The sequence below is a fragment of the Chelonia mydas genome, chromosome 1 (genome assembly GCF_015237465.2).
Source record: "Chelonia mydas isolate rCheMyd1 chromosome 1, rCheMyd1.pri.v2, whole genome shotgun sequence".
Taxonomy (NCBI): Eukaryota; Metazoa; Chordata; order Testudines; family Cheloniidae; genus Chelonia; species Chelonia mydas.
In genome coordinates, this window is record NC_057849.1 from 265,661,605 (window position 1) to 265,687,885 (window position 26,281).

Sequence of the window (26,281 nt, forward strand, 5' to 3'; positions counted from 1 at the left end):
GGTAGCTATCACATCGGCTAGGCGGGTCTCGGAGCTCGGGGCCCTAACCTCCGAACCGCCATATATGGTTTTTCATAAGGACAAGGTCCAGCTCTGCCCACACCCTGCGTTCCTCCCAAAGGTGGTCTCCGTCTACCACATGGGTCAGGACATCTTTCTGCCCATCCTCTGCCCCAAGCCTCACACAACTAGTGAGGAACACTGTCTCCAGACGCTTGATGTGAGGTGAGCTCTGGCTTTCTACCTCACGCGGACCAAGCCATTCAGAAAGTCTTCGCAACTGTTCGTCGCCTTGGCTGAGTGTGCGAAGGGTCAGCCGATTTCCACTCAACAGCTTTCTAAGCGGATCACTTCGTGCATCCGCTCCTGTTATGAGCTGGCGGGGGTTCCTCCGCCACCCATTGTGAGGGCACACTCGACTCGGGCGCAGGCCTTGTTGGCTGCCTTCGTGGCCCATTTCCCCATCCAGGACATTTGTAGGGCCGCCAGATGGTCTTCGGTTCACATGTTCACCTCGCACTATGAGATCATCTCCCAGGCCAGGGATGACGCCAGGTTCTGCAGGTCCGTATTCCATCCCGAGAACTTGTGAACTCCTACCGACCTCCAACAGATATAGCTTGGAATCACCTATTGTGGAATACACATGAGCAATCACTCGAAGAAGAAAAGACAGTTACCTTTTCCGTAACTGGTGTTCTTCGAGATGTGTTACTCATATCTATTCCACATCCCACCCTCCTTCCCCTCTGTCGGAATTGTCTGGCAAGAAGGAACTGAGGGTGGGGGAAGTGCAGCCCCCCTTATACCGTGCCAGGCAGGTGCTCCCCCCTACAGGTACTGCTAGGGGAAAAACTTCCGGCACCGGTGCACGTGGCGAGCACGCACACCTATTGTGGAATAGACATGAACAACACATCTCGAAGAACACCAGTTACAGAAAAGGTAACTGTCTTTTACCCTGCTCTGGAGAGACTGCATCTTTAGAGGTGAGTTCATAGTTCAGCGTTCCTGCAGTCCTACCAAGAGATCCATTTAGTGTCAATTCATATTGGTGCATGTTATGATGTGGGTATCACTCCACTTTGTCCTGCGTGGGTTTTTCATAAAAAGGTGGAATCTGTTGCCATTTAGCAAGAACTTGTTTAAAACACAAAGTTTTTAAAACATACAACCAAGCGCCCATAAAAACATATTCCAGAATCCTTTGGAAATATCCGTTTGGAAATTCTTGATCTACAAACAGAGCTAGCCTTGGATTTAGACTCTACAGTCCAGACCCTCAAAGTTATAGAGGCACCTAAATACCTTTAAGGAGCTGGTGCTACATCCTTGGCACAATCTCAAAAGGTAACTCTGTGTCAGCAGTTTCCCATCTCCTGTCTAGGAAAAGGTTTGCTTCCAGGATTGGCTTTTTAGTAGATAAAGTTTGTTAAATACACTAACTTATTTGTGAAGGCGGGGATCTGGGGGTGGAGGGAGGATTTTTGCCCTTTTCTGATTGGGACGCTGGAATCCAGTCAGGTGCTGTTCTTCAGGCAATAGTGTGGTAAACACAAGGCTGATTCACACCACAGCTGCCTTTAGTGGAGGGACAACCGTAGACAGAGGAGAAGTATGCCAAAGTACACAGTGCATGTCCGAGGGGAATGGCTGGCAGTGCCTTGCCAAACGGGCACTAACACAGTGAGATGGCTGGGGAAGGAAGCTGTGAGACGTTACATGAAAAACAAGCCTGATAATGGGGGCTTTGCCTCAGTGGAAGAAGTGAAATTCTGTGTTCGGAGGTGCAAAGGCCTTGGCTTGCTGGATCATGATGATACTTTGGAGGACACACTAGAGGACAATGAGTTTGTTGAAGTTGGTAAGCAAACCTGCAATGACAAATTATATGGTGATTGCACTTGCATAGGAGACCCAAAGTGTGTATTTTCTGTTTATCTTGAAACTTTATATTTCTGTGATATAGCAAATCTAAGATTTAAGAAAAAATACTAAATTGCAAACTCAGTTTTGAGAAGGCTTTTTAGGTCTTCTGTTGTGTCATGCAGTTGGGTGGGATATGAAGTGTTTGGCTGTAAGTTTTGGATTTTGGTGTATGGTAATTTCATTTTTACTGTACGTTTGTTAAGACATTTAAATACATTTGGCTGCAAATTAGAATTCTTGTCACTAATTTTTTTCTAGCTAATGAAGAATTCTCAGTAGCAACAAACTATGGGCAATAAGTTTTCATTTTGTTTCTTTGTTTTTCCCATTCTTCATTGTAGTTATAGAAGGAGATGTAACGTCTCCGGATTTCATTGCATCTAAGCTAGAAGGATTTTATTTGTATCCTTTATTGAGCATTGTTTTGGTTAATTTTTACAATTCTTAGATTTGCTAAAGTTGAAAATGCTTAGTACCTTTTCCCCCTTCAAAGGTCTTCCTTCAAAAACTCTAATTAAATGACAGCTATTTGTGTGGGTTTTGAATGTCCTTTACTTTCCTTTACGTGGCTTCAGATATAGCAAATATCCAGAACCAGAAAAGGTATGGCTCAATAATGATCTTAATAAGACGTGCCCCAATTCCAATAGTTTTTCATGTTAGAAGGTGACGTAGGGTGAAATCCTCTTATCATGGTGGGGGAAATGGCAGTATTCAAAGAAAACCTATTTTCTTTATTTGCCCATGACACAGAGAGGGACCCCACAGAACATTTCAAATGGAATTGCTGTTTGTGACACATACTATTTGTTTTCAGTAGGACTCAGTAAGTTCCTGCAAACATTTACTACCAAGTGTAGTGCTTTCTATTACTGTGGGTAACCTCACGGAAGCTACAGAAGAAGCACTTTGCTCTACACTGTTTGCAGGATCATCCATGATGACCGCTTAGCTTGTTACCTCTCGTAAAATAACCTGTTCTTTGCTAATGCTTCTCTGAGATAGTTCTTACTGTATGAATGAGAATGGGGCTGAACGCTGTTGTAACCAAGTTCACTATTAAGCTTTCACTGTATTTATTTAGTTATGATGGTTTAGAAATTGCTGACATATACACGACACTCACTAAAATGCAGTTCTTTTGCGTAGTATATTTATTTAGATGGGAACAGCTTAACAACAGAGGACCTGGTCAATTTAGGAAAGGGGCTCTACAAGATCAAGGTAAAGATTTTGAAAGAATCGAACTCTAAATACATTTTATTTAGTTAGTTTTTAAATAGTAATAGAGGAATGAATATTGACAATATTGTTTTTCTAGCTCACACCTGAAGCTGAAGCTAAAGTCAGACAATCAAGAGAAGTGATTGAAAGAATTGTAAAAGAACAGACTGGTATTTTTTTTTCTTTTCTAACTTAATTTTGTTGTCTGTTTTAGATTAGTTTAGTTAGATTCTCTTCTTTATCTGAAATATCTGTTTCTTTCAGTTGTTTATGGAATCACCACTGGCTTTGGGAAGTTTGCTCGAACTGTTATTCCAACTAGTAAACTCAAGTATGTTGTATCTACTTCCTTCTTTAATTTAGAAAATGTGTATAGAAAGTAGATCCATATTATTTCTATGGTGTACATTTTTAGTCCATTTTTCTTCCTAAAAGGAGAGGGATATTTTTGCTCAGTTTGTGAAAAAAATTTTCTATTTTTGAACACTGCAAGTTGGTTTTTAAATGACTTTTCTTTCTTTGTAGGGAACTTCAAGTGAACTTAGTTCGGTCACATTCTGCAGGTAGTGGGAAATTGATTTCAAATTTGTTTCTCTTCCACAACTGTTAGAATTAGGGTTTATAACCTTGAAATTGTTGTCATTGCAGGTATCGGGAAGCCTTTGATCCCAGAGAGATCTCGCATGCTTTTAGCTCTCAGGATCAATATCTTAGCAAAAGGATACAGTGGGATTTCACTGGAAACTCTCCAGCAAGTTATTGAAGCATTTAATGGTAAAAAAGATATTTAGAAATTAATACAGCTGTTTTATCCTTTGTATTACAACGGTGCCTAGATCACAGGCCCATTGTGCTAGGCACTGCACAAGTACATAGAGTCCCTGTCCCAAGGAGTCTAAGTAGACAAGATGGGACAAAGGTATACAGCACGCAGAAGATTGGGAACTGAAGCACAGAGAGTTTAGTTGACTTGCCAACATTACCCAGGGAGGCTGTGGCAGAATCAGGAATTGAACCCAAGTCTCCCAAGTCCCAGTCTAGTGTCTTAACTACAACCCCTACTTTCTTTATTGATTTGTTTTCATTAAGTGTTCATGGTTTTATTAATTCCAAGGCAGAATTTGGGGTGGAGGAACAGTGCTGTAGTTTGGGAGGGGAGAAAAAGGCAGCACTTCAGATTACCTTTTGCAATTGTATTACTTTTGTCCCTTTGGGTCATTAGACTATGGTAACACTTGGGCATGAAAATAAACTTCATTGTGTGCATTTAACAGACAATGAAAGCAGAATTAAGAATGTTTGCTCAGGGCTGATTACCTGAGAAGACACTAGGTTGCCAGTTCAAAAGCAGCTGAAGGCTAAGAGTGAGTGAAAGCTGTTACTTTATCAGTTATTTGAAAAGTGGCCTATGTGAAATATTACACTTTCTAGGTATTTATACCTCATCTATCACCATAGTGATTGCCTGTCTGCTAAGGGCTTGATTCTCGAGCTGCTAGGCTTCTGTTAGGGGTTCAGTTCTGCAACAGTTGCTCTTTGATCTGGCTGACACTCATGTGAGCATCTTTGAGTTCAGTGGCACTACTTCCTGGAAAAAAAATGATCACATAGGTGTTTGCAGGCCCATTGGGACACGTTTACTCGTGTGAGTAGTTCCATTGAAATCAATAGGAGGGCTCAAAGGAATAATTCGCTCTGAGTAAGACTTGCAGAAGTGGGCCCTAACTGAGTAGCTGGCCTGAGGCTGGTTGCTAGTAGGCAGTTAATCATGTTAACAAAACCATCAAAACAGTTAATGCCACTTCTATCATTGCTGGCAGGCTCACAGGGAAGTTAAGGGTGACCTTGGAAACTAGCTACCTTTCATTCCTAGAAATGGTCCCGCCAATGAGAGATGCTGAGAGGAGTTTGCAGTTGCTCTGTCTGTGCTATTATACTCATTCTGCGGATAAACTTCAGTTTAGAGGGTTTTCTTTCAATCCATCATCTATCCTAAGCACAAGATTCAGTGTTTATTTGTTTTTTAATCTGTTTATATGAATGAAAGGTTTTTGCATTGCTGGGGACATGAGGCTAATAGAGGCGCTACGGTTATACACATCAGGGTGAACTTACGAAGGTGAACCCTGTGCTGCCTTCCATTATATGACATGGGAAGCAAAGAAACATGAATTTAGTCACAGAATTTTCTAAGTCCACAGAGGGAAATGAATAGAATCTACACTGCCTGCTGCCCTCCTAGGGTGACCAGACATCCTGATATTATTGGGACTGTCCTGATATTAGAGGCACTGTCTTATATACGCAACTATGCCCTCCCCCCAAAAAAGTGTCCTAATTTTTCACACTTGCTATCTGGTCATCTTATGCCCTTCCCTCCATCTTTCATCAGTCCTACAGACTCCTCCTTGCCTTTTCCACACCTTCAGAGATTGATGAGGCTTGAGGTAGATCCCACGAGCTAGGAAATTCTCAAAGGCATTTAATGCTGCTAAAAGTCACTGGATGGCTTTGACTTTAGAGGAGATGGGGCATTCAGTTAGAGCTGAACAAATAGCTGCTTTTTCAGTTCGGTGGCCAAGCCAAAAAGTCTGTCATGGGAGGCTGGGGCTGGGGGGAGCGAGGGGATGGAATGAGGGGAATGGTTGGTTTCAAATCCAAACTTTTTAAAATTTTGTCTCACAAAAATGAAAACAAAAAAAGAAAAAAAATCACTTGGGATGAAACATTTCTCATGTCGAATTGAAATGACATTTGACATTTTTTATTTTGCTTTGACATTTCATTTTGAAAATGTCATTTTGATTTGATAGTTTCAAAATGGCTGATTTCAATTTTTTCTTCAATAAACTGATTTGACATTTCCAAAATTTTCGTTTTCAAGTTTTTTTCAGCTGAAAAAATCTGCCAAATTTGCCCTGAATTTGCACATCATTTCGGTGCCCTGAAAAATGCATTTTTTTGGTGAATTTACTCTTTACCAAAAAAAATTTCAACCTACTCTACATCCAGTGGCAGCTTGTCACATAAGGGAGCCATGCTGCCTTGGAGAAGAGGGTCTGCAAAGCAGGAAAAACCAGTGCGGTCTTCAGGGTGGCTCTGGCTTCCTGTTGGATTCTGAGGCTTTGCAGTGATTACTCTTCCTCCCAAATAGGAGAATAATTCCAGGTATCTGTGGCTTCAAAATGGTGGTTCTTCTAACTTAGTTTTCACCTAATTTTCACTAGAGCTGTGGGTCTGATGTCAGTAGAACCGTTTTTTTTCAGATTGAAAAGTTCAAATATATTTGAATTGAAAAGTTCAAATATATTTTAAACATTGGAGAAGGAGCCAGGAGCGTGGCGTAAACCATGTACCACTGGTAATATAATACTCCAGTGTTAGTGGAGTGAATTTAGTCAGAGATTTTACGTGCCCAATTTAAGACTCCTTAAAGGGGCCTGATTTTATTTTTTCTTTTCAGAAAGCGTAGTGAAAATCAGATCTCTTCAATTTGTCTTGGACACCCAAAAGTGAGGTACTGAAAATCACTAATCGCTTCTGAAAATTGTGGCCAATGTAATTATTGTGGCTGTGGATCCAGTTGTTGTTGTATTAACAGGCTGGTGTACCTTTGCATTATAAACCCCTATGCCGAGGGTTTATGAAACCCTACTGGAGACAACAGTTTAGGGCTAAAATTTGACATACAAAGTTCTGTCCAGTAAGCAAGTTTTTATCAGCCATTTTTAAACTGTAAGCAATTTTAAAAAAATGTAATTGTTGGATTTCAGGATGATTTTTAATTGAAACTTCTATCCCAGACTGAAGTGACTTCACTGAGAAATGTACAGTAAAACCTCAGAGCTACGAACACCACACACCTCATTTGGAACTGGAAGAACACAATCAGAAAGCAGCAGAGACAAAAAAAAAAAGAAGCAAATATAGTACAGTGCTGTGTTAAATGTAAACTACTAAAAACAAAAGCAGGGGAAAGCAGCATTTTTCTTCTGCATAGTAAAGTTTCAAAGCTGTATTAAGTCAATGTTCAGTTGTAAACTTTGGAAAGAACAACCATAACGTTTTGTTCTGTTATGAACATTTCAGAGTTACGAAACTGCCCAATCATTCCTAGCATATGTGTGTATATGGGCTGAAGGAGCCAAAATTTCAGACTTGGTGCATAAGTAGCCACTAAATAAGCATTTCCTGAAGTGTGGGGTGCGCCCTCCAGGACTAGTGGGGAGATGGAGGGCACAGATGATCTATACATGAGTATGGGTAGGCCTTTTTACAAAATGTAGAAGTGTTGAAAGTGGGGTGTGTGTGATTGCTTTCATTTTCCTGAATGGGGTTCAGTGTCCAAAGGTCTGGGAAATAGTGCTTTAATTTGATCTGAGGAACTTGAGTCTCCAAATATTTAGTAACATCAACAACTGCAGTAGCTTAGGGGCTAACTTCAGGGCTGGCCTTGGGGAAAATAGCTTCCTGGCTGAACTTGTATTTTGGCATCTCTGGCCCCTGTTGCCTCCCCAGGCTCCCCATCCACCCCCTCATTGCCCTGGCCCCTGCTGCCCCTCTGGGCTCCCCACAACGGGTCAGCAGCCCAAGCGGAGGGGCAGTGACAGGAGGGCACCAACGGGCTGTGGTGGTGGCAGGGAAGCACGGTGACCTGAGAACAGGAGAGGGAACCAGAGTAGTACACAGTGAGTCTCATTTGTGTGGGGCTGCAGGGGGACAGTGACATGGGGGCTCCAGAAGGGCAGATCTCTCCCCACACCCCACTACTGAGCATCCCCAATATTCAGGTGCCCCTTCCCAGTCCCAGGGAAGGTGGGTTATGGGTGAGGGAGGTTAAAATGCAAATGCTCCAGTGCACTGGAGGTAGCTAGGGTGGGTGGTGATGGTGGAAAGTTCACTCCTGAAATATCCCAAATGCCCTGCACTGACACCTCCCTTTGGGATGGGCAAGAAAAAGGGGGAGCCCCTGAGAGCTGGGAGGCTGGGAGCTGGAGACACAGTGAGGGAGGCCCCGGGAGCTGGTTGGGCATGGGGTCAAGACCCACCAGACTGACTTGTCTCTTTTCCTTGCAATTTCAGCTCCCTTCCCCTCCCAACCCTGAAGATGCTGGCATCTTCCAGCTCCCATTTCCATTGGGCAGCATCGCTCTCATTCAGACTGCCCATGGAAGGAGTAATGGCTGGGCTTGGACAGTCCCAGAGGGTGTGGGGGGAGGAGGGCAGGAAGAGCCTGCCAGCTCTCCGAGTATGGAGGCAGGATTAGGAGTTGGGCTGGGAAACCAGGTGGGGTGGTGAGCAGGGGCCCTCTGCTCAGGAGCAGTGAGGCAGGTGCTCCTGCCACGCCAGGCTGCATCCCGCAGGCACCGAGGGGGAGCCCGAGCCCCTTGCCTCTTCACCCCGGCGCCCCCTGACTACAACGCCCTGAGTGGTCAGCCACGTCACCCACCCCTAAGGCCAGCCCTGGTCAAATCTTACTCTACTTGGGGATGAGCAAAGATGCTGTCTCCTGCATCCTCTTCGATAGGGTTTGTGTTCCTCAAAGGCTGAAACTCATCCCAGTTTTGCTGAGGCAGTGCAAATATATGATGCCAAAGTGAAGACCAGTAGTTGGACCTATATTTCCAGTCAGCTGCTCAAAGGCAACAAACTGTTCGGTGGGTTCCATACTTTTAAAGGGTCCTTTTAGGAGTGAGCCCTTTAGATTTTCTTGGTCCTGCCTCAGTGCAGGACTTGGTGACTTCTCGAGGTCCCTTCCAGCCCTACATTTCTATGATTCTATTCTATGCTATGATGAGCTGAGTAGAAGCCATTCTTGTGACACTAAAAATTTAATCCCATATCAGGTTTGTTTTGTTATGATTTGTTGGCCAAAAACAACTGGTTTCTTTTTAAACTACAGGAGCTAATTTAGGAAAAATTAACAAATGCCAGTTTGCAAGGGGGGGTGATGCTTCTCCATTTCACTGCTATTCCAGTATGTCACTTCAAGACAACCAGGGCAGATTCACGTGCTTGTGTCTCTATTTCAAGGAGAGACTGGACGGAGGCTCTAACCAAAGTCTGATTTCTGCTTTCTTCCTAGCATCCTGCCTGCCCTATATACCTGAGAAAGGGACAGTTGGAGCCAGTGGAGACTTAGCCCCTCTTTCTCATCTTGCTTTGGGGTTGATAGGAGAAGGAAAGATGTGGTCCCCAAAGAGTGGCTGGGCTGATGCTAAATATGTAAGATCAATGTGTCTGACTACTAGACTTCTTTGTCTCTCTCCTTCAATTGGCTCTGGCTAGACTATGTCTATTATGAGAGCAAAGGGAACATTTTTCATCAGAACTGTGTGATGGATTCATAACATTTTATATCCTTTGGATTTTGTGTGTCACTTTCTTGTGATTGAAGTATTTGTTTCTGCACTGCTTTAACAGTTTGTCCTATAGGACCGGTACCATGGTGAAAAATGAGGCATAAGAATAGAACAAAACAAACACCAGGCATCATGATATTGGGGTTTAGATGCCACCATGTCTGGCATATTAGTAATGCCTAGACAGACACGGTCACCTTGCAGTGAAGCAACATGATGCAAGATCCAACACTGATGAGTGCCAGAATCTGGATGGATGGACAAGATGTCATGTTGTACCAGCTCCAAAGATTTCTGAGTGCATCTTCTGTCCTGCAAACATCAGAACTGGCCCACCAAACCTGAGATGATCCCACAAAACTGAGGATTAATGGCGTGGTTTCAAATGCTAAAAGTAAATGGAGACTTTTAGGGGTTTTTCTCTCCTGAGGAGAGAGGGGTTGCTAAGATTTCTGTTACGTATTATAATAGCAAGAAGCAGATGTATAAACTTCAGTAAAGCTGAAAACACATGACATAAATATATAACATTTTCAATAGATTAATTTGGGTTGAAAGGGACCTTTGTGGCATGATTTAGTCTACCCAGCTCTACCATGGCAGAATTGATTTTTTTTTAAAATGTATTCCATCCCTAATAGATCAGTGTTTGAGCCAGCCATGGATCTCTCGAATGATGGAAAGTCCATAACCCCCCTTGGTAGCTTGTTCCATTCTTTATCTGCCTAGGTACTGACATGACTCCCATCAATATCGTATCTGAGCACCTCCCAAGTATGTAGCCTCTCAGCATCCCTGTGAGATAGGGAAGTGCAGTTATCTCCATTTTACAGAAGGGAACTGAGGCACAAAGAGATTAAGGACATTAATCTCATTTAATGGTACATTCATTTAAATCAAGCAGTCTGTAGCGGAGTTGGAAATTGAACCCATCCTGCTGATTTCCAGTTATTTGCCCTATCCAAAAGCCATCCTTCCTCCATTCACTAACTGCATTTGCAGTTGGTGGAAAAGTCTTCTGCATCTCCTCTGGGGGCTCGAGCGTCTCTTTCCTGCCACTGTTCTTCCTGCTTCTCCCAGTCATCACTGCCTCAGCAGGTCTCTCTTTCAGATTTACCATCTGTCCAGCTGAGGAGGACTGGATACGATTCTAGTCAGAATCAAAGCACTATTTCTCCTTCATTTGCCATAAGAGTCTTTGCTTCATGGTGTGGAATAATACCACCACTCCTTAATGGGCTGCGACTGCGCCACCTCTCAAGCACTCCCAGACTGTGCTGACCCTGAGGAATGACAGCACTGGACTTGAAGCCTGGGTGTGTCATGTGACAGGACAGAGCATGCATTAGTTCAGGTAGCCAGGTCAAAAGAGGGTTCTCAATGTTAGTGCATAAAAAGCATTTTTTCCCTCCCTTTATTGTGGAATATTCCAAAATGTTTATTAGCAAAAGATAAAAAAGAGGGTTGTATGCAATCAGCGAAGTCGTCCCATCAATATATTGAAAGACATTTTTCACTAACGCCCTGTTCAATAAACTGCTTTACAGGTGCTGCAAGCCCATGGCCTGAAGCCGATAACCTTGAAACCAAAGGAGGTAATGAAAACCAAGCCTTGCCAATCGGTAGTTGCTTTATGCATATGTTGCCTGTATTTTAAGAGTGAGATGAATTAATGATTATTTTAAATCCAGTTCCAGAAGGTTTTTAGACATCTGTTTCAGGGAACCCATTAGAGACTCTACAGTAAAGGGTATGTCAGCGTTTCCATTTCACCTCCCATTTATATGTGATTTAGTTCAACCGCAATCATTTATAGAAGCTCTGTGTACAAAGCTTCAGTCCAGGGTAAAACTTAGGTCCAGTCTACATATAAAAGTTCCTCTGGAACTGCCATTCATCCACACACACACTTTTTACCATCAGGGGTTTCCTGGACATCCAACAGTGGAAATTACCCCAATTCCTATCTAAGGTAAGTCTGCATCAGTGGAAATTAAATTGGTGTAGTGCCCGTGTAGATGCATCCCACTTCCATGGCAACTAAACCAGTGTAAATAATCCTCCTCCTGCTGTTGCGTGCTGTGCTAATTACTGCAGAACTGACCTGTCTGCTCTCTGTTCTACATTTCAGTGCTCAGGGCTCATCTCAGCTGGCTGTCACCAGAAGTAGTGTGTTCAGACAAGCCCTTATTTTATGAGATGGGTTTTGTTTAAGAATGTAAAACCTTTAGTAATTCAGATGGCTTTTATCCTGCATTGTGGGGACCAGAAGGCTTTTTGTGTTGGTAGATTAGAGAAAGAAACACATTTGATAACTTAAACACATTTTGTGATATTTAATAAGCAGTAACTAGCATTAGCATGGCATAAATGTTTGTTTATGTAAGCATATTCATCAATTTATTAAACAAAAACCCAGGCTGATGAACTCTTACCCACATAAACTGACATGCATGTTCTTAGTATGTAAGATATTCCAGTGCTCTTGATCCCACTGATGGTGGACCATAATAATTGTCATACCTACAGTACATGCAGCAAGATGCCTGATCCAAAGCCCACTGAAGCCAATGGGAAGACTGCCATGGCTTCAGTGAGCTTTAGAACAGGCCCAAGGTGAGTTAAAACAGAATCTCCCCCTTAAGTCTAACGGCAAGTCTCCCACTGACATAGCACCAGTGTGGACAGAGTGAAACTTGTGCCGCTCAGACGGGAGAAGGGGGCTTTTTTACATCTCTGAGCAACATACATTAGATTGACTTAAGTGGTAGCATAGATCTGCCCTAAGTTTCCTTGCTTTGGTGGGTTTTTTCCATACCTCATCTTCTTCATGTCTAGAGCTGAATTAACTAGGAGCCCGGTGGCACCTTAAAGACCTAACAGATTTATCAGGGCATAAGCTTTCGTGGGTAAGAAACCCACTTTTTCAGATGCGGATACAGACTCACACAGCTAGCCATCTGATACTTAGAGCTGAATTGATTATTTTGTCAAAAAATCAGGAGAAGGGTTATTCTTACAAAGAAAAAGAAATTCTGCCATATTACATGAGGTTTATTTCATGTTACTTCAAACGTTTTTTCAGGGTACAGGATAAGCTTTCTAAGGTACATATAGTGACCAACAGTTAAAAGTAAATTTTTGCTTTAGAGCAATGAAGTCACATCACCATACTGTTTTATTGTAGGAAAAGTACCTCCACTTTTACTGCAGTAATGTAAATGTTTAGTGTTCGCCACTGCATAATATAGTTTTCCTAGGACCCACAGAGGGGACAAATGGAAGTGTTTGTCATGCCCTTTCTGAGATCTTGAAGTGGATTGTTGCCAGTGATTTCTCCTGTAGCCCTAGTACATACACAACTCCCATTTACTTTAGACAGAGTCTTCTGCATGTTGGGATGACAGGAAGAGTCCTCAGGGCCTTAGCTGTATATCTGGCTTGCTAGGTTTCATCAAACCTATACCAGGAGCCCACTGAGCTGATCAGCGATCATGGCCAGATGGCTATAACTAGCTTGCTAGTGAAACTAACTATTGGGAAACAACTCCTAGTTAGGAGACATGGGGATGTAACAGATTCAAAGTAACTGGTGGCTTGTCTGTATCAAAAAATAACCAAATAGCTGAGAACATAGCATCTCTAGCCCTTTTTATGATTCATTTAATGACAATCCAGGAATCTTAGAAAAGGCCTTTCTTTGACTGACACGTGTAATTATGAAAATTACAATGGCTGTGGCATGTGTAAGGCTGCAACAGATTCATTTAAAATAAACACCTGCGATCTCTCTGAAGGGTCTGGCTCTTATCAATGGAACCCAAATGATCTCCTCTCTGGGATGTGAAGCAGTGGAACGAGCCAGCGCTATTGCTAGGCAAGCGGACATAGTTGCTGCACTGACACTTGAAGTCCTGAAGGGTACAACTAAAGCCTTTGACACTGGTTGGTACTGAATTTTCTGTGTTCACTTTCTCTTAGCTTTTGGAGAGGGAAAAGCAAAAGTGTAATGCTCTTTCATTTGTTTTAACAGATATTCATGCAGTGCGTGCCCATCGGGGGCAGATTGAAGTGGCATTCCGATTTAGGTCACTTTTAGACTCTGACCATCATCCATCAGAAATAGCAGGTGAAACATCTTTGCTTCCTGCCATGCAAGTCACCTATTTGATTTCCAGGACAGACAGGGAATTAAAACAGTGACGTGTGGCCTTTTCTATAAGAATCTTTCTTTTGTTTTGCAGAGAGTCACAGATTTTGTGACAGAGTTCAGGATGCATATACGCTGCGCTGTTGCCCTCAGGTAAAATGAGTTTCCCACTCCCTCATACAGGGATAGGCTAGTGGCAGTGAAATCCCAATCCTAGTGTAATGTCAGTTAAATGTTGGTTGTCTCCTTTAAAATAATGCAATTACATTATTTCCCACTCAGCTCAAATAGGGCTTAATTGAGACATAAGTAGTTCCTGGACCTTGTACACAGGAATGATTTTTAACTCTCGATAAACTCAATCCATATTAACACAAGCAAAACTATTGAAATTGGCGGGAGCTTTGCCTATGTAAAAACTAAAGAGCTGGGCTTTCCCAAGTTTACTAATAATTCCTTAATAATTCCTAATGTACATTGACAAATTAGCTAAGCTTTGAGTACTTTCTTGATCAGATAGAGGTTGTACATGTGGCTGAGGGACAAGGGGATGCCAACCCAAACACACAAAGAATTATACATTTATGTTGTCATCATCATATTATAATGTCATAATAATAGTAAGTCAAATCTTTAATAAGTACAGTATATCTAGCATTTCACAATAGCAATTTCCCTGGTTATCACATCAAATCAAAGTCTGTATCCCTGTGAGTGAGTGCCAAGTCTGGGAGTGGGGGCAAGGCAGAAGTGTGCTCTCAGAAAGTAGAATTGGCTGGATCTATATCTTGAGGATGAACTACAAATAGACATGACCTGTGGCTAATTGCTATTGTTTCTTTTAGGTCCACGGCGTGGCGAATGACACAATAGCTTTTGTAAAGGACATAATCATGACTGAAATTAACAGTGCAACGGACAATCCTGTATCTTTTTGATGATTCAGTTTCTCAGTAAAATCTTGGTTGGTTACTTTTTCCCTTCTAAATGATTATTAGCTAATGAAGCAGAAATTATGGCCCTGATCCATCAAATCACTTACGTATGTGCTTAGTCAGTGGACTGCTCTTGCTTAAAGTTAAGCACACATTTAAGTGCTTTGCTGGATCAAGGCCTACATGGTTATAAGGGCAGCTGGGAACTTTGGCCGCCAATTGGACTTGAAGGTTGACAGTGACTTGTAAGTTGACACAAAGTTGGCAAAACTTGCATTCTAGAATGCACTTTGAGTTCTACAGAGGGTAACTACAAGAGCTATGCACCACTTTTAAGAGCTGTATGAGCTCATTTTGGGAAGCTCTGTGCATACGCCTTGTATTGGTGCTCTGAACAAGGGTGAATTCCACTTTTTAAGAATAAAGGTATGTACAAAAGATGCTCCTCTGTGTTAGCTGATAGCAGTGATGAGTGCCCATCTTGCTCACTATATATAAAATTTCACCTCCACTGGTGAGAGCACCACCGGCAATTGAAAATTACACTAGAAACTATGCTCAAGTGTGGCTTTGCATTCCTTATAACCTTCACCTGCTGACCGTCCAGCCTATTTAATAAAATACACTATTCAGCTGTATCTGTATGGTGGGAGAACGGGGCATTGTTTTACATTTTTTCTTACAACTGCACATGCAGAAGTGTGAGCTACACTATATATGCATATGGATTTGCACATCAAGTCTTCCTCCTTTCAGATAGGATATTCAGAGATGTGTGGTACTTCAGTAATTCTTCATTCATGTTCACACCTTAACTTGTCTTTCAAGATGGTTTTTGCTGAAAGGGGAGAGACCATTTCTGGAGGAAATTTTCATGGTGAATACCCTGCAAAGGTAATTAAGCATTTGGAGAAATATTAGCTTATTTTCTGACATTTTTAAAAAAAATCAGATGATTCCATCAAGAGCGTTTTCTTGTAGGCTCTGGACTACCTGTCAATTGGTGTCCATGAACTTGCTGCAATTAGTGAAAGAAGGATTGAGAGACTATGCAACCCATCTCTCAGTGAGCTGCCTGCATTTCTAGTCACCGAAGGGGGTCTGAACTCTGGTTTCATGATTGCGCACTGCACAGCAGCGGCCCTGGGTGAGTACACAGAGGCCGAAGCAAGAATGGCAAGAGAACAAAATTAGAAAGATCAACCTACATTAGCATTGTGGTAGTTTGATACTACTGATAAAGGAACCCCAAAAAAACAGCTCTCAGCTCCAACTGTAAATTCTCCTTTTCTCCGCATGTCCAGCTGAGCTATCTGATATAGTTGCAGTTCGTTAGACTCAGAGGCCCTGAACCTGTAAAGATTTATGTATGTGTTTAGCTCTAAGCCTGTGAGCAGTCAATCTAGGGTTGCCAACAGTCCCTTATTATAAGGGATGTCCCTTATTTTTTCATCTCTGTACAACAAGATCAGGCATTGCTGAGTGCTGCAAAAAGCAGCAAGAAATCCCCCTGGTGAATGTAGGTGAGTAGTGTTCATTTATTTTATTTATTTATTAATGATAATATTGGGAGTGAGGTGGGGCGGGAGCGCTAAGAAAACAATCCCTTATTTTTTAAATACAATGTTGGCAACAGTAGGATTACTCAAGTGCTTAAATCTTCGTAGGTTTGGAGTCTGAGTTTTGGAAGGGTTAAGTGCCGCAACCCCACTTGAAATCAGTGGGAGCTACAAGTACCCAGCACCTCTGAAAATCAGGCCCTAATAGCACAACAAAGCTAAAAAGCAAATTGTTTATGTACAAACAATTCTATTTTTGATTCTACACAAAACATATCTCTGTCTGTAGCCCTTCCCTTCTGGGGCACCCCGATCCCCAAGGGTGGTGTGGAGCCCCTTAAACTTTCCTTCTCAGGGACACAGCAATAGATTCTGGGTGCTTAGCGCACAGTGTCTCCAGCTAGTGGTTGGATGCATAAACCAATAACAAGCCCGAGCCCCAGGCTATCACAATGCACAGGTACAGTAAGTCAAACCCAACACACAGCCATTTTATTCACAGAAGGGATGGGAGTAAATTAAAAGAGGTAAAGAGAACAGGCAAAGGAATCAAGGCTGTTAAATAAATAATGCCTCAACCAATCCCACAACAATGATTCTGGTGCAGGGGAGGCCTATGGGCTGAGCTGGCTTTCATTTCTCAGGGATGCAGCAGAATCTCAGGACTCATCTGTGTTGTGGAGCTGGGGGCTCCAGGGCAGGCTCAGTTCTTCTCAGAGGAAGAATCAAAATGGCTGCCTGTCTCCCCTTCTGCTTCACAGAGCAAATCTGAGGCTGTTTCTCCTCCTCCGCCTTTCTTCTCCTCCTCCAGCCTGACTCCTTGCAGCGAGCTTTCCCCCTGGTCACAGGTCCCTGCCAAGCTCAGCTCACATGACCCCGCCCATGTGCAAGCTTTCCCAGGGTCTGCTCTTGGTATCTCAGGCATGTCTGTCAGACTCTGGCCCATCCTCCACAGGCTGACTTTCCCTCCGTCCCCACCCAGGACAGGCAGTCTCCATTGGAGTTCCAGGCTCTGAGTCTGTGCTGTGCTATGTGGGAGCTGCTGGGAGCTGTTTCTCTGAAGTCCCCAGCCTAGCAAGGGGGCTACACTCTCCCCTGTCTACAGACTTTGATGGCCTCATCAAGTTTAAAACAATCCACATGCAAACATACAAAATACAGAAAATACTCTCCTTGGCTATGTAATCTCAGACCTAGATAACCCCTATTCATACAGAGGTGCATACATGAGACTGGGATTTCTGGGACATACCGAGTGTTACACGCCCTATGCCCTGTCCCAGAGGTCATAACAACAAAGCCGCCTTAGGTGCTATCCATTTATGTACCATATCCGTAGGGACTCTCAATGAATCACAGGATAACTTTATGGTGGGCTTAACCTGTCTAGGCTCATCGTGTCGTGTTCTCCACTTTCAAAGCCAGAGTCATTGATTTCTTCTTGACCATGAATGGCCTGGACATTCTCTTCTCCACTGTAGGGTGACCCTATGGGGAGATCAGGCATGACATCATGAAATGGTGAGCATACCATGGTTCTGGGATATTTAACCTGATTGGTTCACACTAGAGTGCAAACAATCTGTTCAGAGAGCTTGGGCTCAGGCACTTTAAAAGTAAATTGCTGGTGTTGATACCCAGTGTTTTCCTCTCCCTCTAAGCCAGAAAGAGCTACTGTGTAAGGTAATTGTGGTCTTCTGACCTCTCAGGAATAGCTGAAGGTTTGTAAAGGAGTAATACTATGAGGCCATTGCTGACCGCTTGTCTGTTGAATGGTGTATGTTGGTGGTGAGGCAGTTCTGACAGGCCTCCTCACCACTTGTCCTGTTGGAAGGATGTGATTCCTGTGCAGGGCGTTGGAGGGGCCCACACCTTTTACTAGCTTGAGTCAATAGACTGGCAGGCCTGGCACTTTGTGTAGGGCTCAGCCTTCCACCCATCTTCAGTATTGTGTGTCCCAAGAATGCCCAGGGTCCTGATGAGAACTGACTTCTATGTGCAATTCCTGGTCTCTGACCCTTTGGTCATAGCAAGCTTTGTTACTCTGATTGTTCTGTGTAGCAGTAATGGCTGTGCTGGGTAGTTTAGAATTGTTTTCTCAGATGGGTAGTATATTGAAGGTGTGTTTCAGGTCAGATTCTATCTACAGAAATGCTGAAACAAAGATCCGCAGGCAGTCAAACTTCTCAACCAAATATGAGAAAGTAAGATGAGTGTCCAGTGTTACAACTGGAGGCGTGTATCAGATGAGAGACTGCTGATTCCAGCTCTGTTTCTGATCAGACTCTCGCATGCCTAACAGTGCGGGAGAGGAGGCCTTAACAGACTCAGTTGGCTTTCAGTCCTCCTTGGTGCAGCCTCATCTTGGACCTCAGACTCTCTGATTTGGAGCTAGGGATACTGGGTCTCAGACTTTCTGAATGGGAGAGGCAAAATGGTTGTCGCCCCTTCTACTGCACAGAGTAACTCTGGGACTGCTTCTCTTCCAAGTCCTCCCTCCTGATTCCCTGGTCACAGGTCAGGCTCCGCTCACATGCCCCAGCCATGTGAAGGCTCTCTGGAGTCTGCCATTGGTAGTCCCATCCCAGGCATGCTGATCAGTATATGGCCAATTTTCCATGAGCTGTGTGCGTCCCTCAAGCACAGGCAAGGGAGACAGCTGCTTTTTCAGTCTGATTCCGGGTTGTTTTATATGGGAGCTGCTTCTCTGTGGCAAGAGGGCTACAAGTGAATTTTATTTAGTCAGATTCACAGTGAAAGATCTCGGTCCAGATGAAGTTAGAATACTGTGAATAAGTGCTTCATTACCCCCCTGCTAGAGTAAGACTGCATTTCACAGACAGTCCTCCAAATAACTTCCTGCAATCCTTACTCTGACAAAACTCCATTACTTTCAAGGGGAGTTTTGCAAGTTCTGCAGATGTTGACTGCTGCATCGGTTCGCGGTCTCTAGGCCTCTCCTCTTAACACTACATTTTGGACAGTATTTATCATGAAAATAAAATTGGGCAAGCCAATCGCTTTTGAGATGTAAAGTACCAATGGCCTTAAATAAAGCAATGGCAAGACTCCTTCCCGGCCGTGTACTTTCACTACGAAGCCCACTTTCTGGCTCTTCGGGGCTTTTTTCTTCCTCTGCTTTTATTGCTGTTGGAAGCTCTGTTAGAGCTAGAAGCAGCCAAACCACACATGGCACAAAAGCATTTAAGGTTAGGGGAAGGAGTTGTTCTTGAGTTAGTCAGAAACTTGTACAAGAAGATAAAAAGGTCCAAGGGCCACTGTAGAATATAGGACTGGAAAGGTCAAAACTGGGAAATGGAATTCTTTTGAGTATTAAAACATAGATATATATAGTCCACATTTGAACCAGATATTCCGGTCTGGCCCTGCCAGGCTTGATGCTGGGGAAAGGGAAAGCAATTTTTACATTCCCTAGATCATGGGACCAGCTGGGGGCTGGTCTGACATAAGTTAAGGCATCCTCGGGGCTGCTTTAAGACTCCATTCCAGCAGCTCTGGATTTCAGGGGTGTTGGAATTGCCCAGACATACTGTCTTTGTCTTGGGAATGTTCTACGCTGGGGGAGTCCTCAGGAGGATGCCAAGAGTAGAGGAGGATATAGTGGGGGGGTTTTGCAGCTACTTTGCACCACCAGAGCTGGGCTGAAGAAGGGACCCTTGGTCTATTTTAAACAAGATCTTTTCTCTGGACATAATATTTACCTTTATATATTTGGGTTAATATCAGCATTGGTTGATCAATGTACAACATTACTATCTTCAGAGGCAAAATGGCTTGAATGTTAGATGTTGCAGATGGCTCGGTCAAGCCATACCATGGGCATGCACTTACCATGGACGGGTCTGGATCCTTCATTGCAGCATTTTAGACTCAGCCATTGTTTCTAGCTCCTGTTTGTCCATACAGTACACCATTTATTCACACTGGACTTTTGCAGTTTCTGAGAATAAAGCCTTGTGCCACCCCTCTTCTGTGGATTCTCTCTCAACCAGTGCTGCTACAGAGGACCATGTGTCCATGGGCGGATGGGCTGCACGAAAAGCATTGAAAGTTATTGAACATGTTGAACAAGGTAAAATTAAGACACTGATTTTTAGACAGATCTACTGTATTGCAGCTAAGTTAAAACTAAATGCCTTTCTTCTACATAAAAAGAAAAGGAGCACTTGTGGCACCTTAGAGACTAACCAATTTATTTGAGCATAAGCTTTCGTGAACTAAAGCTCACATCCGATGAAGTGAGCTGTAGCTCACGAAAGCTTATGCTTAAATAAATTTGTTAGTCTCTAAGGTGCCACAAGTACTCCTTTTCTTTTTGCAGATACAGACTAACACAGCTGCTTCTCTGAAACCTTTCTTCTACATGGCATCATTTTTTTTAAATGGACCCTTCAGTCATTTTAAAGAAGTCTTTTAAGATATTGTCTTAAGTAGTTACTTTAATTTCTTTCTAGCAGAAATATTATTGAGATGAATGTAGATTAGTGTGTTCCATTGAAACAAAACCACTTATCAAAGAGACACTGAGCGAAAATTCTTCCATTCTTCTTTGTCTCAAAAGATTAAAGTTGTAACTTTGAAAAAATACTAATTTCAGCTGTTGCTGGAAGAACACAACAATACATACCATGAAAACCAGTATGTACAATTTTCTCTTACATGGGTTGATACAGTGAAGTGCTTTGAAGCTCTAGAGATCTCTAAAAATACTAAGTATTATCGTTTTGCACATTCAACAAAGTGAACATGTAACTGGAGAAAACAATGTGTCTTAGATAACGTCTTCCTTAGGAGAATTTGGCCCTTGTGTAAGTGAGAGATAAATGCCACTAGACAGGCAGATACTGTGCAAGCTTTTCCAATACATATGTGTCAAGATCTTTTAGTTCTACCAGAGTTCTCATACTAACAAGAAGTGGGCCTGAACCAAACTCCATCTCTGGACACCCCAGCACACCTGGGAGTTTCAAAACTGGATGTGAATTCTACAGCTTAGGCCCATCGCTACATCTAATTTAGTTCTGGGGAGGGCTGTGATTTAGGATGTCTCTATTTTGGGGTGTACCTTGGAAGGGATTTTCATGCGTGCTGAGCAGCCCGCTTGCCAGTTGAAGACAACAGGCCTTCTGAGCGCTTAGCACCTTGAAAGGTCAGGCTCAGCATGTCTGGACATCCAAAATCAGAGACTGTTTTTAAGTGTCAGCCGGAACCTCCACCTGTTTCCCCATCTATTAAATGGGTCTTCTGTTTATCTGCCTCAATTAAACTTTGCATAGCACTTTGAAGTTGTGAGGTACTAAGTAACAGTAACAAACTCCTTTTAGAGGTTTTCCAAATGTAAACGTACAATGAGTTGTACATCCTAAAACCCACTATCCAGCCTTTCACTGTTTGGTTTCCTAGTGTTGGCCATTGAACTTCTTGCAGCCTGCCAGGGCATTGAGTTCCTACGCCCCCTGAGAACAACCACCCCATTGGAGAAAGTCTATGACCTTGTGCGCTCTGTTGTAAGGTAAAATCAAATAACCTTTTCCCAAAAGTTACAGCTTTGAAGACCTGCTAACTACGGTGTTGGTTAATGTTTGGCTAATGTTCTCAATTTGTCTCCTTTCAGGCCTTGGCTAAAGGATCGCTTCATGGCCCCAGACATTGAGGCAGCTCACAGGCTGCTTGTGGAGCAGAAGGCAGGTGTTGATACTGGAATTTGTTCAGTAACTCATTCCTTATGAAGGGATCTGCAGTTCTTCTTTCAAAACAGCCCTTGATGCTTCAGGGGAAAAACAGCTCTTCCTCTCGCATGCATGATTTAATTACCACCTTCTCTGAAGGAAGATGTGTGAAGATTTTAGTTTGTCATAGTCTTTTAAAGGGACGCTTTTAGTTTAAAAATAATATATTTTAAATGAGTCCCCTTCATTGTGTTATTGATAAATGGCTTAGATTATTGAAACTGACAGGACTTTACAAATATCAGCCCAGTCCTGCAATGAGCAGGACTCCTTCATCCACAAGGAGCCCCATTAAAGTCAGTACTTGCTGAGTACTATCCATGGGGAGCTCATTGCAGGACAGGGGCCAGGGAGTAGGAGGACAGTCCATATCCCAAAAAGCTTGTTACCCAATTCAAGACCAAATACAAGAGAGGACCTGGCAAACCATAGGAGCGCAAGGATGAGAGAGCAGCAATGAGGATGTGCATTAACACAGCCCTATTGTGTGCTCGGCTAGAGGGTTCGGAACCCACTTTGTTTTTTTACAGTTGTAAAATGTAACTAACAGAAGAATGAGCGAGAGAGAGATGAGGTCCCTACTGACCTATCAAACTATTTGCAGCCATATGGTCCCTAATAGATCACCTGTCTTAACCCTGCTAGGGGGAACAATAAAGGAGAAAAAGGAAAACTTTCCAACCTTTAGGTTCCTTAGTAAATCTGAGCCCCAATGTCCCCTCAAATCTGCCACTCCTTGCCAGTGCTGCCAATCACTGACCTTTCTTGGCCATGCCAGTCTTCCATTCCATGCTACCCCGGCGCCTGCATGACCAGATGCTTTCTATAAGACACCAGGGACCCATCCCTAGCAGCTCCTATCCCTCCCTAGGTCATCATCTGGGTAGTAGGAGATGCAATGTCTCCTCCCACCTGAGAAAACTCACCTTGCATCAGTCAGGACAGTAGCCATATCCCATTCCCTTGCAACTGCACCCAGATCCCCCTTTACCCAGCAAAACTGTAACTTCCCAACAGATTCTTACGCTCAGTAGCAGTTTTGAGTAGCAGTGTCGCTCTTCAGCTACCAGCTCTGACCCTATGTCTATTGCAGATGGCCACATGCAATTTATTTCTGAATATCTATTACATTCAGTTAGTTATGCCCTGCTACTGTCTGCACAGGGTGCTCTACTCTTGTGCATTGACATATGACTCAGTTTGAACATAAAATCTTTCAGCCTTCACGTCTGACTCTGCTGTTGCTCTTTCTGTCCTGTAGGTTTGGGAAGTAGCTGAACCTTACATTGAAAAATATAGACGGGAGCATATTCCTGAATCAAGACCTGTTTCACCCACAGCCTTTTCTCTGGATTCATTGAGAATGAATAAATGTGTTGGGACTGATCACAGTGATCAGGATGAACTTTAATGTGCTATGAAGTCTGGTACATAGAAAATCCTTTCCAGTGCTTTGTTTGATGGAGATTGTTTTATTATGATACAACATGGTTTCTTCCTGGAATATAAAGGAAGCGTGTGTAGGTAGTTGTTTCACCTGTAAAAAGATCCTGTTGGATTGTAGAGTGGATTAGATTGAATTTGCTGATGGTCTAATTTAAACAATGGTCTAAATACAACCGTATTGGTACAACTCCATTGACTTCAGTGGACTTGCACCCGCTAATGCTGGCCCTGAATTTGGCCAAATGAGATCAAACATGAAATAATCAGTTTCAATAGAAATGCATCAAATCATACAGTCCTTAATCAGGCAAAACTTCCACTGAAGCCAATGGAAGTTTAGCCTAAGAACTGCTTGATTTGGCCTAATATCTTTATTTACTAAAAATATGTGGAATGGACACTTTACATAGTACAGAGTTTACTAACTGCAATGGCAGAATATTACTGGGGTTACCTTTTCCTTACTGATTTAAAAATCAAACCATGATATTCCTATAAAAAGTAAATTCTTCATGTGAATAAACCTGGCTATTTATGCATATGTAATCCACCCACTCTGCAGGTGGTGAGATAATTTTGCATTAATGTCAGTTGGAGGGGACTGTGTTGCTAAATTCTACCCCCCTGAAAATTAAAGAGGGTACTTAAAGCTATTAATTAGATTGTATTTTTGATTCTGTTTCTATTTAAACATTGTTTTCACATTGTGCCATCCTTTGGGTATGGATATGACTTTTTATGTATTTCTAACTTTGTCAGTGTTAGTATAACTGAGGATTGGAGCACATCAAGCTAGATTTCATTCTCCTGTCTCTCTTGAGTTAGACCTTTTTGACGTGCTGCATTCCATGTCCATTCCGTGTAGCAAAATTGTCGGATACTTTTATCCCTATCTGTTTTACGTGCACCTCAAACACTGTGCAGATCAAGTGTGAGTTAAACAGTCCTGTGTCATGAGAGAGCATTTTATAGCAGCTTCTTCACAAATCAGAAAAGCTGTATGAACACTAATATAGCAGGGGTGCTGGAAGTAGGGGTGCAGCAGCACCCCCTGGCTTGAAGTAGTAACAACAACCAAACACATGGTTTCTGCTTTCAGCACCCCCACTATAAAAATTGTTCCAACATCCCTGCAATACAGCACGTGGATCGTTGCTCCAGAGCACACCTGCTGCGTCATTACCAATGTAATATGCCTGACTCACTAATTTTCCAGAGAATATGGAGTCACACCTAAAATAAACATAGCCAAGCCCAGAGTCAACTTCCATGCACATCTGTATCTGTGGGGTTTAATTTCATATGTTACAATGAAAATTTGAAGCAAAAGATTAGCTCGAGGGGGGGGAAAAGGGGTGTGGGGGTGAGGGGGGGAGAGAGAGAATGCAAGGGCCAAGAAACGTCACAAATTGCCCATCACAACGGGAAGGCCACAATCTGATTTAGAAGGCCACAATCTGAAATTCTATGGTTCATCAGACATCTGCATGGAGACTTAGGCCCTGATCCACAAAAGTACTTAGGCCAGTGGCTCTCAACCTGTCCAGACAACTGTAACCCTATCAGGAGTCCAATTTGTCTTCAGTACCCCACAAGTTTCACCCCACTTTAAAACAACTTGCTTACAAAATCAGACATAAAAATACAAAAGTGTCACAGCAGACTGTTACTGAAAAAATTGCTTACTTTCTCATTTTTACTTGGAATATAAATATTGTACTTACATTTCAGTGTATAAGATATAGAGCAATAGTCATTGTATGAAATTTTAGTTTGTACTTTTCCTGTAGCCTGTTGTAAAATGAGGCAAAGATCTCGATAAGTTGATGTATCCTCTGGAAGATATCTGTGTACTCCCAGGCTCTACACGTATACCCCTGGTTGAGAACCACTGTCTTAGACACATAAGTCCTAAATTCTCTGATTATACCACTCTGTCATTGGACCAGAGAGAGAGAGAGAGAGAGAGCATGACTGTAGCTTGGTGGTTAGGATATCCACTGGGCGGTGGGAGATCCAGGGTCCAGTCCCTCTGCTCCAATGACTCTTTAAATATTTAGCAACTTTTGGAGCAACTTCAACAAGAGAGACTGAGGGAGTCCCATATCAGAATATCCCACAGCTCAGTTGTTAGATCTCTCTCTGGAGAGAGAGGATTTGAACAGGGCAGGGAGTCACCCTTTTCCCCCTCAGCCAGAGAGGATGGAATTGAACCTGGGTCTGCCACATCCCTGGCAAGTTGTTCCACCCACTCACCTTAAAGTTATACGGTGGGGGCAGCGGTGGCTACTCCTCCTCCTCTGGCTGTTTTGTGTGGCATGAGGCAGGCACTTAACTCATTCCTGCAAGAAACAACTTAGCAGGTGGGTTCACATTTGTGGATTGCTAAACAGAGATAGGTGCTTCCCTGCAGCTGGGACTTGGGAGCCTGTCTCCATGAGGGGGTGGAGTTTTGGACACCCCCTCAGGTCAGTGTCTCCCATTGGCTAATGTAAGTGTCTCCCTGCCTAGCTTGCTGGCTTTGGTGGATTGCATTCTTAGATGCCTGTCTCTCCCCGTTCACTGTATATGGAGCCTAGGTGCCTAATTCAAGCTTTGTGCATTGCAGTGGGGGTCTTGTGATATTCTAGGCGCTGCGATGCTCAGCCGTACAACGCCTAAGTCCTTTCGTTGACCCAGGCCTCAGGGACACTACACAATTGAGTCCTCACTGCTGCCTGTGGCCAAGACAACCCTCCTATGAGGGAAGCAGCATAAATATGACAGGATGAGCATTAGCTTATGCTGTAATATTCCTCTTATGCCACCCCTGAGTGAGGGGCTGATGCTTCTGCAGAGCGGACATCCCTGTTCACTCATTTCTGCTCCTAACACACAGAGAGCCAGCTCCACAGTGTACCTGAGCCTGATTCAAATATATTTGGCA

The 26,281-nt window shown here is 43.1% G+C and overlaps 2 protein-coding genes across 2 annotated transcripts in view; one reads left to right on the top strand and one right to left on the bottom strand.

Moving 5' to 3' along the window:
• The first annotated feature begins 1,485 nt into the window (after nt 1-1,485).
• Nucleotides 1,486-24,637, top strand: HAL (histidine ammonia-lyase). Its single transcript, XM_037884837.2, has 20 exons — nt 1,486-1,864; nt 2,271-2,331; nt 2,505-2,532; nt 3,079-3,153; nt 3,251-3,323; nt 3,418-3,484; nt 3,679-3,716; nt 3,802-3,927; nt 9,239-9,378; nt 11,063-11,110; nt 13,313-13,460; nt 13,549-13,644; nt 13,760-13,818; nt 14,511-14,591; nt 15,429-15,494; nt 15,582-15,747; nt 20,118-20,252; nt 21,584-21,692; nt 21,795-21,864; nt 23,171-24,637. The coding sequence occupies exons 1-20, from the start codon at nt 1,618-1,620 to the stop codon at nt 23,318-23,320; spliced, it is 1,983 nt and encodes a 660-aa protein (XP_037740765.1). The 5' UTR covers nt 1,486-1,617; the 3' UTR covers nt 23,321-24,637.
• The window catches only part of AMDHD1 (amidohydrolase domain containing 1), a 41,273-nt gene continuing 28,432 nt past the window's right edge, over nt 13,441-26,281 (bottom strand). Inside the window, exons 10-11 of the transcript XR_006290641.1 lie at nt 20,012-20,210; nt 13,441-15,486 (exon numbers count right to left, since the gene is read on the bottom strand). The gene's annotated coding sequence lies outside the window, so the exon portion shown is untranslated. The remainder of the gene's footprint in view (nt 15,487-20,011; nt 20,211-26,281) is intronic.

What these genes read in the sequence shown, in the direction of transcription:
- HAL (XM_037884837.2), top strand. Translation starts at nt 1,618, where the DNA reads ATGCCAAAGTACACAGTGCATGTCCGAGGGGAATGGCTGGCAGTGCCT. An exon ending in ATTCCAACTAGTAAACTCAA is followed by an intron (nt 3,485 to 3,678) that starts GTATGTTGTATC and finishes CTTTCTTTGTAG; the next exon opens with GGAACTTCAAGTGAACTTAG. An exon ending in CTGCACAGCAGCGGCCCTGG is followed by an intron (nt 15,748 to 20,117) that starts GTGAGTACACAG and finishes GGACTTTTGCAG; the next exon opens with TTTCTGAGAATAAAGCCTTG.